At 49.3% G+C, this 19,651-nt stretch overlaps 1 protein-coding gene and 1 long non-coding RNA gene across 2 annotated transcripts in view; one reads left to right on the forward strand and one right to left on the reverse strand.

The window, feature by feature from the left end:
- The window catches only part of SLC13A4 (solute carrier family 13 member 4), a 39,104-nt gene extending 20,852 nt beyond the window's left edge, over positions 1 to 18,252 (forward strand). The window contains exons 6-16 of the mRNA XM_006213103.4: positions 1,240 to 1,279; positions 2,079 to 2,156; positions 3,864 to 4,048; positions 7,325 to 7,444; positions 8,559 to 8,660; positions 8,973 to 9,074; positions 9,825 to 9,922; positions 10,141 to 10,265; positions 13,360 to 13,521; positions 14,764 to 14,901; positions 17,039 to 18,252. Of these exons, the coding sequence (XP_006213165.2) occupies positions 1,240 to 1,279; positions 2,079 to 2,156; positions 3,864 to 4,048; positions 7,325 to 7,444; positions 8,559 to 8,660; positions 8,973 to 9,074; positions 9,825 to 9,922; positions 10,141 to 10,265; positions 13,360 to 13,521; positions 14,764 to 14,901; positions 17,039 to 17,176 (1,288 nt within the window). The 3' untranslated portion in view covers positions 17,177 to 18,252. The remainder of the gene's footprint in view (positions 1 to 1,239; positions 1,280 to 2,078; positions 2,157 to 3,863; positions 4,049 to 7,324; positions 7,445 to 8,558; positions 8,661 to 8,972; positions 9,075 to 9,824; positions 9,923 to 10,140; positions 10,266 to 13,359; positions 13,522 to 14,763; positions 14,902 to 17,038) is intronic.
- LOC140697320 (uncharacterized) lies at positions 12,558 to 14,584 on the reverse strand. Its single transcript, XR_012074241.1, has 2 exons — positions 14,525 to 14,584; positions 12,558 to 13,693 (listed from the first exon to the last, which is right to left on the reverse strand). It is a non-coding gene; the product is annotated as an uncharacterized lncRNA (long non-coding RNA).
- Positions 18,253 to 19,651: the final 1,399 nt, after the last annotated feature.

Raw genomic sequence — 19,651 nt, forward strand, 5'->3', positions numbered from 1 at the left:
TTCAAGGTGGCTGCAGCCCAGCTACCTTCCTTGTGGGCCCCCCACTCCAACAAGACCCTGGACATCGAGAGCACGGCTGCTCCCAGTGCAGCGGGTCTCCTCTCCTCACTCTGGCCTCTCAGGCAGTGTGGCCTCTTGCCTTTGTTCTTTTCTGGATCAAAAAATGTGTCCCCAAACTCCAAAGCCAAAGCTCAGGTTGCCTCTGAACTCTCTCAGCAGAGTGCTGGTGGGAGCCAGGGCTGTGAGGAGGGCCAGCAGCTCCCACGCTATCTTGGGGTTCCTTGCCGACCTCCTCGCCTGATGTGGGAAGGAGAGGGGAACACACAGCTCTATCCTCCTCCCAGGCTAACAGCTCTCTCTCCAAAGATTGCTTCCCTCTGAGCCTCCATCAACTCCCATCCTTCTCTGACAGAGCCCTGAGGTGGCTGATGACCACAGGACCCCACGTCCCGCACGGGTGTCCAGCACCTCTCACTGGTCTTCCCAGTATTTGAGTTCTTGCCCCCACTGTCCTCAGAACTAAGACAAACCAGAACCCTGTATTCAGTGCCCGGTGTAAGTCTCTGATGCTGCTAGTTAAACTTCCCCTTCCTCTCTCTCTACTCAGGGCAAAGGCTGGGGACCAGGACGGGCAGGAGGGACTGGGCACCCACGATGGCTGCCGCCGTCGGAGGTGCAGCTGCTGATCAGAAAGTAACCCCCATCATCTTGCTCTCACTTGCCTTTCACCACGTGTGGTCCTGGCCCTTACTGCTCCTGTGCCCTCAGACAAGCATCTCACATTTCTCCTTCTAAACAGTGACTGAGTCAGCCAGTGAGAACGCGGTTGGGGCCCAGCTCTCCCGGCAGAGACAGGAAACTGTCTGCTCCTCCTTTTAGCACCGGTGCCCTCGGGAAGCCAGTACCCTCTCTGCCTGGTTCCCTGCTCTGTAAATGCAGGCAGTGATCCCTGCCGCACAGATCTCTGTGACGCTCAAGTCCATATCTGAGTGCTCAGTACCGGATAAGCACTCCACGTTCACTGTTACTAAGAGTCTCGGCTTCCCTTCAAAGGAAACTCCCTTCTCCTGTCCCCACGAAACCTTACTGCATCTCTTAGGGTGAGGCTGGTCTTCCTTGTAAGCCCAGAACAGCAGAGTCTAGAAGGGTCACTGCTACCAAACACTGGTATGGGGAGAATTCCCATCTCATCAAGCCTGGGCCACTGCTGTTTTCCCCACTTCCTTTGCTTTCTTTCAGCACGTCGAATGCAGACCTCAGTTCTCTGATGCAAAACAAGGTACGGCTTTGGTTTTTTTCTGTGCTTTGAGATACTAGAAAGACCCTCAAGATGACTCAGGGACGGAGATGCCTGGCAGTCCCTCCTAGAGCCCAGTGGCCTCCACTGATCTGAGAGCAGAGCCTGAGCCTGGACCCTGAGGCTCCGTGCGGTTCTGGGCCCCAGCCCTGAGCCCTGGCTTAGCCTCACAAAGTACGGATTAACCATTCTTCACGGAAAACCAATGTTCAGCCATCCAGATTTTCAAGAGCCACAGATTCATCCTTAGGTTTCCTGTCAGGAGGGATTCATTACAGAAGTATTATTAGGAAAAGGGATGCATTTATAGGGGAAAGCCAAGTTTCCCTGCACATTGCTACTCGGCCTCATCCCGCAACGCCCCCGCCCCCCTCTGCCAAAGAGCTGGTTTTACATCCCTTCTCACCGCAGTCCCAAAGGATGGGTTGTGATCAGTTCAAACCGTGGACCTTGTTGTGGGGAGATCTTTTTTCATTTTCTTTGTGTTACAGAAAAATGAAGGGTTAGCTAATGATGTTCTAGAAAGCCAAGCTCTCCTGTAAGGACAGAGCCACGTTCTGCCAAGTTTCAAAAGCCTCCCTAAATGGGATGCTTGGCCCCAGCCAGATGGGAACCTACGAAAAGGAGGCAGGCACAGCTGGGGCTGCTCTTCACCTCAGGCTCCCCCTGGCTCTGGTCTCTGAGTCCCACTGGGCCGAGGCATGGGTGCCCCCAGGATGATCAGGTGGCTTCTCCAGGCCCCCACACCCTCTTCCTGATAGTGTGGTCTTTGTCCCAACAGAACCTGAATGGTGTGCCCACAACCACCAACCCCCTCAAAACAGCAAACCACCAGGGCAAGAAGCAGCACCCATCCCAGGTAATGGAACTGCACCTCCTGATCCTGTTTCCTACATGAAGTGCCTTACGCTTCCCGGGGGCACGGCTCTTGGAGCTGTGAGAGCATCAGGTTAGTGAGCTGTCGTCCCCAGGCACTCTATCCACGCACGTGTCTGGCCCGCAGGTGTCACAGAGATAAGACATGTAACTCACTGTTGACTTCGTCAAGTCATCCCACTGCCCGGAGCCCCAGTTTCTTCAACTAAGAAAGCTGAGGGTTGGTCTAGATCAGACGTGTTCAAACGATTCCTCAAAGGTGCTTCAGGAGCACGGCAAACATTTGAGTATCCTGAGATTGTAAGGCAATTGCTTTTCCGCCCCCTGATTTTCCTGGCACTATGTCATGGGAACGAAATGCAGAAGGAAAACAGATGTTGAAGCTGGTGTAAAACTGCAACTGTCACTTACAGCCCTTGATTTCAAATTTTTGTGTTCATCAAAATCATCTTGGTTATGTCACACCCATATCAAACAAATCAATGCCATCATTTATTAAACACTTATTAAATACCAAGCCCTACACTGAGCATTTGCTCAATGAGGTAGCAATTTTGAACTCCACTTTTACAGAGATGCAGAGAGATGAAATCATGTACCAAGGCCTCAGAGTTCGTGAGAGGAGCACCTCTATTCAGATCCCAGTCTCCCTGTCCACATGTGCACACTTCCAGTTAAAAGATAGTTGTATAACCACTAAATGCTACATTTACGTTTTCTGTATTGGAGGTCCACGTAAATGTTCATTAGAAGAAAGGATCATGGAAAACCACTAGACCAGAGAATCTATGAGGTTTCCTCCAGCTCTGATAATCAGCGAGCCTTTCAGGAAAATTTGGAGGGGTCCAGCCTTTCCTGGGCCCTCCCAGGAAACAGTGGTTAAGGGCTTTGAGAAATGTGGTGACGTGGCCTCTCCCCCATGGCTTTCCTATGACCTATCTGGTTGACATATGTGCCAGGCCACTCTTAGACTCATGATTTGAGGCCAGGCCTGGTGGGTCGGGGCGGGTGCTTGCTGCTTTAAGTCCACACTTGAGACCAGAGGTCAGTAACCTCTGACCCTCAAAGGCCATCATGTGGACCATGCAGGGCCTGAGAGGACCACGGCAAGGCCTCATACACAAAGCCTGTATGCGGGGGGAGGGGAAGGTGGGAAGAAAAGCCAGTAGGCAAGAAGGAAAAAGAGTGAGGAATGAACTACACACTTTGACTCCCAGCCCAATGAAAGCTAGACTCTTTCTATAATGCAAGGCTGATTTTTCAGTTGTCTCCCAACCAGGACTGTATCCTAACTCCAGAAGATGGAACAACCATCTTCTATTTGGTATTTAAACACAAAGTCGAAAGCAACCGGTTCGATTGGAATTCAAGTGAAAAAACCAGAACATTCTGTTAATATTCATAACAACAAAAATAATAACAGCTTACCATTTGTTAAATGCCAGCAAGGCTTCCAAGTGCTTTCCATTTATTCTCCGCAACAGTCTGGCAGAGAAACTAGGATTTGCCCCATTTTACCCAAGAAGAGACTGCAGCTCAGACGGGGCTGCCCAAGTTGGTAAACGGCAGAACTGGGACTGGGATTTGTCCTTCTAAAACCTTCCTCCTGTACCGTGGTCCCTTGTTTTTCATGCTGTTTCCCAGACAGCTCAAGCTGGGTTGGAGAAACTCACTGATTTTCCTTTGGTAGGAAAAGCCACTGGTCCTGACCCCCCGCCCCAGGACCCAGGAACTCAAAAGAAAGTACAAGTCCCAGCATGACCAGATGATCTGCAAATGCCTCTCGCTGAGCATCTCTTATGCTGCTACCATTGGGGGCCTGACCACCATCATCGGCACCTCTACCAGCCTCATTTTCTTGGAACACTTCAACAAGTAAGCAGTTCACTTGGTCAATAAATATTTACTAACCACCCACCATGGGTCAGGAACAGAACTAGGTGTAAAGATACAGCAGAAAACTGAACCAGACATTTTCTGTACCAAGAGGGAACAGAGACAATCAAGTCGTTACAGTTCAGCGTGCTGAGAGGGGCGAGATTCAGCAGAGAGAGCCCCACGGGGGGAGCCCACCCAGTCTACTGGGAGGGGGTGCCTCCCCAGAGAGGTGACGATGGAAGGGGAGACCTGGAGCATGAGCTGGCATTAAGTAGAGGAAGGGAGATCTTCCAGGCAAAGAAAACAGTGTAGGAGGGCTCAGAGGCCAGACAGCAGAGCACATAAAAGGACAGAGGGCAAAGGGAGGCCAGGGAGGCGGACACGCAGATCACAGAGGGCCTCGCCAGGCCCACTGAGGGCCTTGGACTTCATCTGGAAGGCTGTGAGAAGCCTTTGAAGAATTTTAGGCAGGGAGTGAGGGAATCAGGTTTACAGTTTTGAAAACTCATTCTGGATTTTTAAAATGGATTGGAGAGGGAAAGGCAGGCAGCAGGGAGAGAATCTGGGATGCTGCTGCAGATGCCAGGAGAGAGCTGGTGGGGGCCTGCATAACAGCGGGAGGAGAAATGGCCAGATCTGAGAGATACTCAGAACTAGACTCAACCAGCCCAAGCAGGATTAGAAAGAGTCTGAGAGAGGGAAAGGCCAAGTCTCGTTGTGAGGCTCGGGGCTCCAGCAGCTGGGGAAACAGAGTTGCCCTTGACCTAAATGAGGGGAAAGATAGGAAATGTTGATGTAGAGGTCGAGATGTCCAGCTGGAGACACAGCTCTGAATCTCAAGAGACAGTTTTAGGCCAGAGGCATAGATTTGGAGTTGGTGACCTGCAGAGCTGTGTTCACAGCATGCAGCCTGTGCAGCCCCATAGGCCACATGCTCAGAAGGGCCCCATGTGTGTCTTAATGCTCTGCTGTCAGAGAACAAGGGGCCCCCTATTTGCATCTTACACTGGGCCCCACAAAGCAGATGGGAGTGGGTCCTGGTGGCATGCATATGGAAACTGAAGCCATCGGGGTGATGGAGATTACTCAGGGAGAACACACAGAGTAAGTGGAGCAGGAGGGGTAAACATTCAGCACAAACATTTAAAGTAGACTGACTACAAAAGGGAGAATAAAGCAGTAGCAGACAGGGGGGAGGAAGATCTGGTGTCATTCTACCCAAGGGAATAACGTGGTCCATATTGTTTAAAGTTGATGAATGATCAAGCAAAATAAAAACAAAAATTATCCATTAGATTTGGTGACACGGAGGTTACTGGTGACCTAGGCAAGAGCAGTTTGGTCAAATGATTGGAAAAGAAGCCACATTTCAGTAGGCTGAGGAGTAAGATGGAGGTGGGGAAACGGAGAGGTGGCTGTGAAGAGGAGAGCTATGGGGTGATAATAAAGGGAGAGTGGAGTCAAGAAGGGGTTTTTATGATAGAAGACATTTAGAATGAGTCAGATGAGAGGACGATTAGAGATCTGGGGGACAGGGGATGACTTACGGTGACATCACTGGGAAGACAAGAAGGGTGGAGTCCAGGGCAGGAAGTGAAGAAACTGATCAAGGACAGGGGAGAAACACACTTCTCATTTCAGCCAGAAAAGGAAGGAGAGAAGGAAGGGAAGAAGGAAGGAAAAGGGGAGGAAAGGAGGAAGGATGTGGGAAGAGGAAGGCTCAGTCAAAGCTTACGACTGAATTCCCCAGGATCTGAGCTCCTCACACCACAATGTTCTGTCTCAGCTCTGAGTTTCTGTTCTTTAATTTCTGGTCCCCTTTGTGATTGGGCCAGTTCATATTCTTTTAGTCTATTTCTTGGGTGGTAAAATGGTATATTTAGTCAGAACTGTGGTTTACTTGGACAATAGGGATTCTATGAAAGGAAGGTGGGCTCCCTGGATCCCCACTGGCCTGAAAGTGCCACCATGCTGTTTTTCTTGGCATTGGTGAACAGACCACCCCAGAGTTCATCTGGCTGTGTGTGAGAATCTACAAATTAGTTGATACACTAAGTATATATATTCTCACTTTTAAAAATTCTATAAATGGTACTAGGCCTTCACATTCAACCACAAAAGCCTATTTAATCAGTTCTTAAAGTCCACCCCTTTTCCTGGGTCCAGGAGCCCAGCCTAGCCTGGGCTCCTAGGTACAGAGAAGAGATGATGCGACAGACTTCATGCCTGTTAGCCCAGGGCAGCCCATAGAGTTGCCGATTGGTTTCTACCCTCTGGTATCCTTCTGGCTCCAAAAGCCCTTCTTCCCAATGTCCACTATCAGTGACCCACTCTGGCCTTTTGGGAGGGCACAAGCTCTTACAACTTCTCCAAGAGGTGCACAAATGTTCCTAAAGGTAAGTCCATGACCAGGTCACTGTGCAAAAGAAGTAGATGTCCCTGTGACGACAGATTAAACATTGCATTCTCTCTTGCGTTCTCTCTGCGGGGGATCCTGCTCTTGGTCTTTCTCTCGTTTTCCATGTAGAGCCTAGTGTGAAAAGAGGGGCAGAGTCTGCAGCTACCTTTGAGGAGCTCCGTGCCCAGCCCCAACAGGAAGGGCCCAAGGCCTTGTTTAGGCTAAAGTCATGGCTCACACGTGGTTCATTCTGGCTCCCCAGGAAACAGCACCTGGGCTGGGGCCACAGCTCTGCTCAGTGATGAATGGGGATCCTCTGGATAACCTCCCTGGACCCCTAGGACAGCAGCGGATGTTGATCAAAGATTTGGAGATTCCAAGTCATGGTTCTCCAATAGGCACCGTTAACATCTGGAACCTTCATGTGCTTCTTAGAGACCAGAGTTTTCCAGAAGTGATGCCTTGTGTCCCCCCATCAAAACTCACATTCCTTTGATGACTTTATAAACAAAGTGCAGCAGATTGCCCTCTCCCTTCTCTGCTGTCTTGAAAACCAGATGAGTAAACTTATCAGAATCTTTACATAAATTAAAGGGATTTGGAGAGATTCTCCTGAGTGCAAAGTAGATACACTTCAGGGATATCAATTTTGGTTGCTTGGATGCCTTTTTTTGCTTTATTTCATAATTCTTGGCTGGGCTGGGTACAGCTGCTAAGCTGTCAAGTGAGTTCAAGGTAATGTTTTGCCATATTTTTATCATTATCTCTACCATTAGCTCTGCTGTCTTCTTAAAGAGCATTTAGCTTATTACCCACAAAATACCACAGGGAAACCCACACTTTTCTAATCACTGACCTGGTTCTTTCCCCTGCAGCCAGTACCCAGCTGCAGAAGTGGTCAACTTCGGCACCTGGTTCCTCTTCAGCCTCCCCATCTCCCTCATCATGCTGGTGGTCAGCTGGTTCTGGATGCACTGGCTGTTCCTGGGCTGCAAGTGAGTCTCAGGGCCCTGCCAGCAAGACACTGAGGCCCTCCTGTCCACCCAGGGCCTCGGCCCAAGCCCTGGAGGGCACCACTCTATGGGGGGCTGCCAAGGAACCACAGAGGATGCCCCGAGGAGAACGCAGGGGTCTAGATGAGCTAGGCATCACCTTTTCTAGACACTTTAAACATCCATGGACCCCTCACTTCACTCTGAGCTTGACGATGAAATGTTCTTAATTTCAACTAACTGGTTAGAGGAAGTCCTGGATTCACAAAAGAGTCTGAATTGGAGTATTTAATGTGGTTTCACTTCTCTCAAAGCATATAATTTGAACTAATTTCTAAAGAAATGATTCCAAGTAGAAGTTGCCCTAGGCTTACTTTTATAGACATGGCTGATTTATACTTAGTAGTTATATGAAGTATGTTCCTGACCCTCAAAATAATGTTAGACATTCCTCTTGCAGTATTATCTCTAATATTCATCTGCTTAGCCAGCCTTCTTTTCATTACCATATGCTTCAAATTTGGTCAGCTTATAACATATAAAGGGAAAGTATATATGACGCTTTGCTATTAGTCCATGGAACCCAACATTCCCATTGCTCAGGGAATGTTCTCTGAGCCGACATTGGGGAAAAAAAAAAAACTCAGACACACTTGGCAAACCAACAACAGCTGTATACTTCAATGCCTCCACTGTTACTGATTGAAAACAACACCCACTTTTACCCCAGACCAGCCTTGTCTCTAGACAGATACACACACACACCACGTGCAACACACAAATAAATAAGCATCTGCAGACATATGCCACGTCACACTGACTCTCACTTATGTAAAGGACGAGTGTGTAGAAACAACCTACATAAGTACACTCACGCAAATCCCGGAGACACGACTGCACGTGGAAGTAGCAGGGGCCTGCCCAGACGCACGCACCCGGAAGGCTAGGGGGCAGGCTGACGAGGCTGCGCGCTCTGGTAGATGAAGTCGGATGACAGGTGGGAGGGCAGGGAGACGAGGGACCACAGCCCGCCAGGAGTTAGTATTTGCCGAAGACCATCGGCTCTGGGCCTCAGGAGTGTGCTTCCCTGACTATTTTGCTCATTCTCCTTTCTCAGTTTTAAAGAGACCTGCTCCCTGAGCAAGAAGAAGAAGACCAAAAGGGAAGAACTGTCAGAGAAGAGGATCCGAGTGGAATATGAAAAGCTGGGAGCCATCAGGTAAGAGGCAGCCACTCACGGGCCCTCCCTCCACGGGCGGGCGGCAGGCGGGCGGCGCACAGCAGCGGCCCTCGAGCTGGGTGAGCTTTCCTCAGGCATTTGGAGGTGCTATTTGATGCCAAAGTCAAGCTGGCCCAGACTCGAGGGGCCACCCTTCCCCGTTGCTACCATCCACGTCCAGGTGGTCAAGCAGTAACTGCATGTTACGTCTCCGGTCCCGGAGCTCAGAATGCAGGAGCGTCCCAGGGCAAAGTGAAAAGCTCACAGCAATCTCCCAACTCCCGGAGCGGGCCCTTCTGTTTTATCTTACAGCTACCCGGAAATGGTGACTGGGTTTTTCTTCATCCTGATGACGGTGCTGTGGTTTACTCGGGAGCCTGGCTTTGTTCCCGGCTGGGATTCCTTCTTTGAAAAGTAAGTGATGTCGTCTCTGAGAACAAGCCCTCACCCTAACTCTTCCGGCAGGACCCACGGGGGTCCCCTCCTAGGCTCTTCCGGGCAGTCATGAACCCAGGAAGCGCTCTGTTCTCTTGAAAGTCCCCTCTTTTCAGGAAGCTGCAGGGTGGAGTCAGGAAGAAAACAGTCTTTGGCGTCTGAGTCTGGGATTGGGATCAGGTGCTGCCACCCAGCAGCCACGTGACCTTGGTCTTGTCACTGAAGCTCTGGGGACCTCAGTTATCTCGTAGTTGTTACGAGAGTTAAAGGAGAAATGTCTGTAAAGTAAACCACCACCTGTGAAGATGACGGCCACGGCAGCTGGAGCCTGTGTGGGGAGAGGCCAGTGCAGGCTCCTGGGCCTCCCTGCATACCCCCCAGAGGGCCAGGGCCACAGGCCACAAGCTCTCAGCACCAGCTTATGACCCACCCCTAAAAGAAGGCTCGCCGTTTTCTCTTCTTCTTCATCTGAAGAACTCCTGATCACTCCTCCTGATAGGCCCATAAAGTCACACTAAGACATCTGCCCTGGCCGGGCCCTGCCTCTGGACATGAACTGTTGCCCATTAAATCTACCACTGGATAGCACGACAGCAGCTGGCAAGAAGGAAGGGCGACGTCCCCCAGACTGGGTCCTAAAGAGAGGCACTGTGCTCAGACTGTGCGAGGCAGGGTGCTACCCCGAGGCTTCCCGACCCTCCTCCTCCAGCTCTCTTGTCTCTTTGCCAGGAAGGGCTATCGCACTGACGCCACAGTCTCTGTCTTCCTTGGCTTCCTCCTCTTCCTGATTCCAGCCAAGAAGCCTTGCTTTGGGAAAAAGAATGATGGTGAGAGGAGTTCAAGGGAAGAGGTTGGGGCTGGCTCTAGTCAAATAATGGTCCAAGTCAGAATTTTCAGAAGGAGCCTTACCGAAGCCCCCCCGGTTCTACCCTAGAATAGCAGAGCATCTTCCCAGATCATCCGGTTCATCCATTAGACCCCTATCTCCACAAACCAGACCCATTACGTTCACCTGGCTCCACCTCCCTGTCTACCTGTGATCCAGGGGAGGACCAGGAGCCCTCACTGGGGATGGAGCCCATCATCACGTGGAAGGACTTCCAGAAGACCATGCCCTGGGAGATTGTCATTCTGGTGGGAGGAGGCTATGCTCTAGCTTCTGGCAGCAAGGTAACCCCTGAATCTGTTCTTACTTGGCCAAATAATTTTCCTAGCAGCTTTACCTAATGAATTATCATGCTTCTGGGAGGAAAGATGCAAAGGCACTGAGGGAGAGGTTAATGTTTGCCCAAGTCTCTGGGAAGGGAAACAGTACAGCCAAGGATGGATAGCCTGTCCCCCCTTGAGCTTCTAAGCTGGCACTACTGGGAACAGATACAGATCAGCTGTGCCAGTCACCACACACAGGCATTCACACCTCACTTATGGGCCCACACTGCTACAAGCAAAAGACCTTAGATTCTGTAGCCATCTTCTTCTGGGGTTTTGACAGTGGTGACGGTTGTGTCTGTAAGGGCCCAGAAATGCCTCAGATTGACCAACAGCAAATTGCCTCTCCGTCAGCCCGAAGGCATATATTGAGCCCCTTTGGCAAATACATGCTAAAGCGGATGTAAGTGTCCCCTGATTTCCTGATTGGGAGGATTTGGGATGAGGTCTTTCAAAGGGGGCTGATGGGAAATAGTTGAATTTCCTAGCGTGTTAGCCCCTCCTGAAATAGAAACAACCCTAAGACTCAGTCAGGTTAAGGTTGTCACCATTTTCTTTCTCCGCCTGCTCTGTGTACATTAGGCCATTCTGAACTTGGCTCACTTTTGTTCGCCCGTTCATTGTGGGCCTACATGCTATCTGCATCATCAGTGAGGTCACAGAACCCTCCACTTGGAAGGAACATGGAGGACATTGAGTCCCATCTCCCACCCGATGAGAGATTCCCCCCCACGAAGCCCCCAGCTTGAACACCTCCAGTGACAGGGCATGCCCTGCTCAGCCAACAGAGAACAGCTGTTTTTACTTTCAGCTCAGGTCTTCAGGCCTTCTCCTTGGGAACCCGCTCCTCAGTAATAATGATTAAAATAATACAGTTATTAGGTCCCCCTAGGTCTTCTTTTCCACCTAACACTCCCTAGTCCCTTTAACCATTTGTCACAGTGACCCCTTACCATGCTGGTCCCTCTTGTTAGGACTCACTACGCTCTGCCCTTGGTCAGACATGGTCCAGGGGTGGTCAGCCTACTGTAGAGTAATTACCCAAGCCCCAGTCTGCATTTTCATGGAAGCTTTTATAAGGCTTCACTGGCACTCATGTCAGTGTTTATACTGAAGTTGCAGTTAACTAAAACCCTTCATTTTTCTCATTGTTAGCCACTAAGCTTCAGGTCCTTCAACCAATCCTGTATATATGCTGTCAATATTTCTAATTCCAAGTTCACAATATCATATTTATCTTTGTTGAATTTCAATGGTTAGTTTTGGCCTCTGAGCCCAGCCTGGCAAGATCTTTTTTTTTTAACCAAAATTGTGCATGTATAGTTGTAAAACCTATGGACTCTACCAACTTAATAATTTAAGTACAAGTGATTCCTACTGAATCTGAAATAATTTCAGTCTTAACTTTAGTGAGGAAAAATCCAATGAAAAACGTTTTCATACCAAGGGTTTAAAAAAGCAAGATTTCCTTTGTTGTGTTTTTTTTTAAACTGTGCAGTCTAATTTATCAGTTTATTTCAAATGATAAACTAGTTCTTCTGAAAAAAAATAATTGCCATTAAGTTATTTCACTTTACTAACAAGTACTATTTGGATAACATAAGTAAAACTCCATTTCTTTATGAAACAGTTTCCACTCAGCTAACTGCTCTCCCTCCCCTGTCTTTGTCCAGTGAGCAAAGTTTAATGTGTCACAAGAGACAACAATTACAGACCTCCCGTAGGCCTTGAGGCTCTGAACCAACCATTAATTGAAGTGGTTCCCACATATTGGATTTATCGCTCTCAATCACTTGAGAAAAAAGAAAGTGCTCCGAGGTAAAAATGGCTTCAACAGAGAACTGAGAAGTCCTTTGGTCATCAGTTGTCTGTGAGCCTGCCGTGAAGTGGCCAGGGTGCTGTGGAGATCAGATGAGCTTTTGATGAACTTGGAAATGAGGAGAGAAGGTAGCCCACTGACAACGCAGTGAGGCTGACTTTAACAGTAAAGCACGAGCAGGGCTTACAGCTTGAATCATAAAATGTCTCACCTGGCCTCCTGGCCTGCTCCCCAGGCCTTTACTGCGTCTGCAGTCTGTAGGGGAAAAGCCAGAACATGTCAACCAGAGAAGGGAGAGGAGAGGAGTGGGAGAGCCTGAGAATGCATATGGCAACATGGGGTTTTTTAGAACAAAAACTCAACTATGCCCTTCATTTTTAGGGGAGGGGGAGAGACCATATCATTGGCAGATGAACATCTTCCAACCAAATGAATTACTTCAAGTGGGAATATTCATTTATTTGAGTTGATATGTTGCTGGTGGATAGGGTTCAAGAATGGCAAGATGCCTTTATATCGTGTCGTCAAAAAATATGGGCAATCATAGATCCATGATGACACTTGAACCTAAAGCAGGTTGATACTGGATGACTATGTTTATAGGCCAGAGAGGTGGCACCTTCCCCACTAAATGAAGATAGACTCACTCCCTCTCTCCTTCGTTACTCATATGAAACTCCAAATGTCCAGCCCTGCCCACTCACATCCCCCAAACCAGAAGATGTCACCATCCAAAGATGTTGATAATTTTTCCCTTTCATGGGTAATAAAATAAGAGGAACAGATTTCAAAAAGCAGAATTAAGGATTACACTTGGCAGTCTGTGTACTGACTGAATGCAAAGAGGGAGAGTGTCAGAGGCTAGAGGAAGAGTAATGAATTTGAAGTGGAGGGGCTGATCGCCCCAAAGGTCTCCAGTCCCAGCCGAGTCATCACCGTGCTAAGACGGACCGCAGCAGTTAGAGTGGGTGGTTCTCCATGCCCTGTAAAGACTGCCCAGGAAACCTGGGACAATGTTGTACAATCATTTAAAAAAAAAGTTCTGGGCTACAAAAGTGATCTAATCATAAAATCAGGAATGTCTGTAGGTCCAGTCTGCCTGAAAGTAGGGAGGCAAATTAGATGGCTTCTGGTGGTCCCTTCCCGCCCCCGACCTGGGCCTCCTGGAGGCTGAGGATTCCACCGGAGTGTGCTCTTCCTCCTCTCTCCTTACCACATCACCTTGTCTTCCTGCAGAGCTCTGGCCTCTCCACGTGGATTGGACACCAGATGTTGTCCCTGAGTAGTCTCCCACCATGGGCCGTCACCCTGCTGGCCTGCATCCTGGTGTCCATTGTCACAGAGTTTGTGAGCAACCCAGCCACCATCACCATCTTCCTGCCCATCCTGTGCACCTTGGTGAGTAGAGCAGGGCGCTCAGATGTCCAGGCAGGCTGCCCCAGGAATGGGCAGTGGCAGACCCCGGCCTGGGGATAGTTCCATGGCCACACTCTCTCCTCTGGTCACTGCCACAGCCTTCACTGATTGGTGTTCAAGCCACAGTTTGAAAAATGAAGTTTTCAAGTAGTAACTAATAAGTAAATAGATAATTAATAATAGAGCTGTAGAAACCCTTTTCCAAAAGACTAAGCTTAGTTTAGGGGCAGCCCTGAATGGAAACAAGAATGGACAAAATAACCTTAAAACCCTAGGATTCCAAATCCCCACAGTCATTGTCAACCTTTCTCTTCTGAGATAAGACCTAACTGGAGGGCAGGGGAAACAGCTGCAGAAAATGGAGGCAAATGCTCCCAGAAGTACTCTCAGCTGCAGAGACCAAAACCGCAGCTCTGTCACCACCGTCTCCACCCAATTTCTCTGTCCAGGAGATTCCGAGAATTGTGAGCAGTGCCAGCCTCATTCCACGGTGTCAGAACAACTTGTGATTAATGGAATAGGGGAGGGGAGCAACTGCCAAATCTCAGCTTGGCTAAGCAGCCCCAAAGGTAACACACAAGACAAGTCCGTGTGGTGGGACCAATAAAAGGAAGGGTCCTCCTCATCACCAACAAAATAATCTCTTCCTGCTCCTTCTAACCCCAGACCCTTCCCAGCCAATCTCAGCTCCCTGCTCAGATGTCTCCCTCCAACTTCTCCATCACCCTGCTTGTGTGAGCATGGGAATGCACTTAGTGAAAACCTGGCAACACTGAGGGCAAGACCACAGGCTCAAATCCCATATAGGGAAGGCAATTATCTTACCTAGGGAAAAAAAAAACCTTAGTTCTGCACCCCGAAAGTGAGAGATGTCTATTTCAATCAAAGCAGCTTATTCATGAGACATGTGTTTGAAGAATTTCTCAGCTAAAGAATAAAATTGTAAAACTACTTCCTTAGACCAGCACCAAGAAATGAAACATACCTTCTAGGAAGGAGCTCAGAGGCCATGTTTCCAGGGGAAGTGAGTGAGCAGCAGAGCCCCGCTGAGTAGGCGGCGCTGCGTGCTTTTGAGGGCAGTGATTTACCTACCCCCAGCACATGGCATCCAGCCAAGGTCAGCCAACACCAAGCCATCATTTAAAGCACATTCATGATGGTAAGCACAGGAAATGCAAGTCTAATCTCAACGCTCATGTTTCTGTGAATTCTCTCTTCTCCTAGTCGGAAACGCTGCACATAAATCCACTCTACACCCTGATCCCTGTCACCATGTGCATCTCCTTTGCAGTGATGCTGCCTGTGGGCAACCCCCCCAACGCCATCGTCTTCAGCTACGGGCACTGTCAGATCAAAGACATGGTGAGTCTGGCGTCCTTTTCCTGCCAGCCCCCCTCCCCCACCCTGAGGGCAAGGATGGCTGGCTCCACTGCCTTCTCCTGAAGTGTATTATTTTGTAAGCAGTGTCCCTGATCTGTCAACGCTCAGTCTAGCGTGGCAAAGACTGGGCCTGGTGAAAGGTTTTTGTCTGGTCCACAAGCACCAAGAATAGCAATAATGTGCTCCCCAACCCTTTCCTGGGAAAAAGTGGGTATACAGAGAAAGCCAGGCCGGATACAGGATGTGACCCGGTTCCAGGTGAGAGCTTGTTCAAGTCTTTGCCTCAGTTTCGTCACTGGACTCTGAGGATATTCATTCAGAGCAGTGCTGGTTTATTCACAGACGGTTAAGTGTGAGAAACTGTATGAACCTCAGGTGAAAAATATTTTGTGAGCACAGGGACCTTCTGTTCTACTCTCTCCCTGAAGCAAGAAACCCCCAAAGCAACAATGACAAAATGAAGCATCCACAGCTCACGCCTCAGCTTTCAGCTAAGCTCACAAAAGATGGCTTTGAGGAGACATTTTGCCGCTGATTTTAGTGCTGGGCACATCCACTCTCCACTCCTCCCTGCTAAGCTTCTTCATACCCAGGCTGACGGGGTTGGGGAGGGACGAAAAAACAAATTCAAGTAACTGGGGCCTGGCTGACTCAAACAGGGCCCATTCCCCCTGGCTGAGGGAATCCAAACTATTTCTCACTCAAATCCAAACTTGTTCTCAGCAGCCCTGTAAATATCAAATGGAGAAAAGGAAGAAAGAGTGTCAAGCTGGTGGCAGATACTCAGATCCTTTCTACTTTCAAACTGCTCACCTAAGTCATCTGAATTTCTTCAGGGAAGGGGGGTCCTGGCCACCCCTCTGTCCCCTTTATCTTGCTGCAGAACCCTCAGCCTGCTCATACGGAGCTCTGCCCCAACTCTCAAGTCCCCACAACACCCCCCCCCCTCTGCCGTGTGCTCCCACCATTCACCCCAGCCTTCCACCCTGGTCAGGTGATCAGAGGCAGTAATTTTTAGAGGCACCAGATGACAAGCAGTGAGCCGGTCCTGGGTTCTGTTCCCAGCCTGGCACTGGCTCAGGACTTCACTTTCCTCACCAGTTAAGTGAGGAGGTTAAGCTAGGTGCTCTAAACGACCTTAGTTTAACTCCTTCAGAATCTGCATCCTCTCACCTGCTAGGAAACACGGGCAGTTCTCCACCTCAAAAGGCCCAGGGGCCAGGATGATTAATAAGTCCAAGCCTCAGGCCGGAGGCAGAAAGGCGACACATCTAGTCATCTGCTTGGAACAACTTCCTAACATTCATTTTTCCCTCACAACTTTCCCAACTTAATCCCAGCCAGTGGACTTGCGGTGGTGACACTCTCTATACTTGGTCATTAGCCGGCAGGACGCCAGCCATCCTTGCTGAACATTTTTCCAAGCGGCCCTGGCTCTGCCATCCGTCATCCCTCACGTCGCCCTTCCGCCTGCGAGTGTCAGTGCCATGCAGAAACAGAGGGGGTCGGGGTCGTGGGGGTGACATCCCCTGCAGAAAGCAGCACAGGCCCACGCCAGCCAGGGCAGCTGTGCTGCCTTCCTGCGGAAGCAGAGGCAGCGGACCCGTCTCCCCAGGTGAACCCCAGCCTCGCCATGTCCATGAGCTGTTTCCTGGGGGTCAAAGGGAACAGCAGCAAAGCTTCACAGAAGATAACCTCTCCTACAAGTCAGCACATTAAAGGCTCTGAGAGGTTCCTGCTTTAAAGAGCTCTGTTTAACTCTGATGAACAATTTCCCTATCACGGAGCCACAGGACCCCTTTTTAGTGTAACTTACATTCCAGGATCTGGTGTTCCAGGCACACACCTTCTAGGCCTCCGTGTGTTGGGGAGAGTGCTACAAGGTGGGGTGATTCCAACAGTCCTCTCCCAGCCCCACGCCCTCCCTGCTCGCCGGTCCTCCCAAGTCCTGTGCCCCTACAAGTCACCACCAGAGCACCCCTGGCAGTGACTGGAACACACCAGGCCAAGCAGGGGGGCTGTGATCATGTCAGGGCTGAGGCTCAGGCAGGGGAGCTCATGGGGATCCGTGCAGCTGCCTGCTCGGGGTGACTAGGCTGTGCTGGTTTGTGTCCTGCAGGTGAAAGCTGGTCTGGGGGTCAATGTCATTGGCCTGGTGATAGTGATGGTGGCCATCAATACATGGGGAATTAGCCTCTTCCACCTGGACACTTTTCCCACCTGGGCTCAGGCCAGTAACATCACCCACCAGGCCTAACACAAGTGGGCAAACGGCCCAACCAAAGGAGCTGCCAGCACCCAGCAGAACCTGACCAACAGGCCAAGAAAACCACCAGGAGGACGCAGCCCCACCAGAAGACTCCGCCATCTACACCTCGAGTGAAGTGCAGGGAGCCTCCAACAAGCCAAAGCACAGGCTTGGATGTCAGTGTCTTCTGCTCTGTCCTCCTTCCTTAGCACCGCAGCTCAAGGAAGCCCAAAACCTTTCTCACCTCCTTGTATCTCATCTCTCCAGTCAGTTCTTCTGAAGACAGGAAGGTCCAAAGCCTGTCTCAGATGCTCCTCAGAGGCTAAGCCTTGCAAACTGACCAGTCTCACTGGGTTTGATGTTACTGTTAATATCTTGATCCCTCTTAGGAGCTGAAGGAGAAATCCCGGTCACCCTGCCTGTGCACAGAGGGTGAAGCCAGTGACAGCTCCTCTCTGGGGGAAAGTCGCACCCAGAACTTGAGACCCAGCGTCGGCTCCTTTCTCCTACGTGTTTCTGTCCTAAGTTCTCTCCACAAAAAGGCAATTCTTAGTAGTCCTCTTTGTGGCAATCAGTACTCTTTTATCACTGCTCTGATTCCCTTTTAAGTGTCTCTCTTCAATGGCTTCTCTAGACCTCGCCACCAAATTCCTGTAAAGAAATAGCGTTCCCCTTTACAAAGAGGCTGGTGCTGTTCTGTCTGTCGGAAGAAAAGAGAAAGAAGACACAATGAGATTGGAAGCTCTCTGTCACTCATCACCAACCGTCAATACCACTGTGCTGGCCAAGTGTTGGGAGAGAGAAGAAACTTTCATGCCTACCTTATTAAGGAGGCCAAAACTGTAGTTAAGACCATTAATAGTTCAGACTATTCATGATACCTGACAGGCTTTCTTCTGGCGGTAATGAGTAGTTCGTTCCTGAGAAGCCACGTACAGAAAGGTCCAAACACGCCAGTCCTTTTATACGAGTTAACGAGCCCCCTGAGGGGAGGGGAGATGTCTTATGTCTCTTAAAGTCCCCAGCAACTTAAACAGTATAGTAAACTGTATCTGCTCAATAAATGCTCCCCGTGAGAAAAGTCACTTTGGAAATCGAGGCCTCCTTCTTCCTGAACGGCACCATTTCCCCCATGACGGAGATCCTTGCTGTACGACTGGGTATCGCTCCCAATCCAGTTTTCAGGCATTACACGTTTCTGATTTCTACCATCAGCTACCTGCTAAATACATCTGGGGAAAGGAGAACCCTGTAGGTACTGCACCCTTCGAATTGATTCTGAGTTACTACTGACAGCCTGTGCAGTCTTCCCACAACCGCAGAGCAGCTGTGGCCCAGGGTCTGAAAATAACTTACCAACAAAGTCACTCCCTTAGTGTATCAAACATCCGTGAATTAAAAAGTTGCTTTTGTGCCAAACTTGCCCAGGTTTAACCAGGAACATTACTCCTTCTGCCAATTAACTTAGGCCAAGTTATCTGGCCACTTATAAAAGTGAAGCCCCAACGAGCCCAAATGAAATACCAACACGAGGTACACACACCACAGCTGGCGTGATGAGGCCAGCACCACCACAAATTGTGTTGCTCTAAAACGTTCAGAAGAGTCAGGCTGTTACCCCTATTGTGAGGGTAGCCGAATTGTCAAAAAACGTCTGACCCATTAAACAACTTAAGACACCAAGCTTCTAAGTCAGACGATAACACAAAGGCGCAGATAATCAGTAAGATTCAGTAAGAACTGGGCTGACTTAGAATGACTGGTTGCCCTTCAGCTATTTGAGAAGCTGCGTCTCTGAAAGGGACGGCAGTGCGACGCCCCCTGCCATTGCTCCGAGCCGGGCTAATTCACTCAGGTAGCAAATTCAGAAGGAGCATTTATTTCTGTCTGGTCTACTAACCACTCTAAAGAACAGCACTGTACTCTCCGCAAACAAGACTGCTCATTCCCACAGCAGGAAACGTCAGATACGACTAACTCCCTGTCTTCTAAAATCGCTCTGCTGTTGGACAGGGACAAATAGCCTACTTGGTGGTCTTGTGTCTCTTGCAAATATATTACGTTTGATTTTTATCTTCTAATATCACAACTATGGGTGGAAAAGCTGTGAATGATCATCTTATACCAACTCCTTTTATAGATGATGAAACTGAGAAACAAAGACACTAACTAGAGTTGCATCTTATTCTGAAGTCAATTAAACATCAAAATTGCTTGAAGCTGCCTTTGAAGGTCCTTTAAGCCACCCATGAAGTACACAATATACGATCTTTTACCTTAGTATGTACTCGGCACAGGGACTCACGTGCTATATTAGCTACTTCTCCCTGTATTGTCAGAATAGGTCCCTGTTTCTTTAACTGAACAGCAAATAAAGTAGGTGGTTTCACATTCAGGGACCCTGTTTGAAAAGTACTTCTAAACACTAGACTCACTCTCACTAGAGTGAGAGAACAGAACCATCAGAAGACAAGGGGAACTGAG

The sequence above is a fragment of the Vicugna pacos genome, chromosome 7, assembly GCF_048564905.1.
Source record: "Vicugna pacos chromosome 7, VicPac4, whole genome shotgun sequence".
Taxonomy (NCBI): domain Eukaryota; kingdom Metazoa; phylum Chordata; class Mammalia; order Artiodactyla; family Camelidae; genus Vicugna; species Vicugna pacos.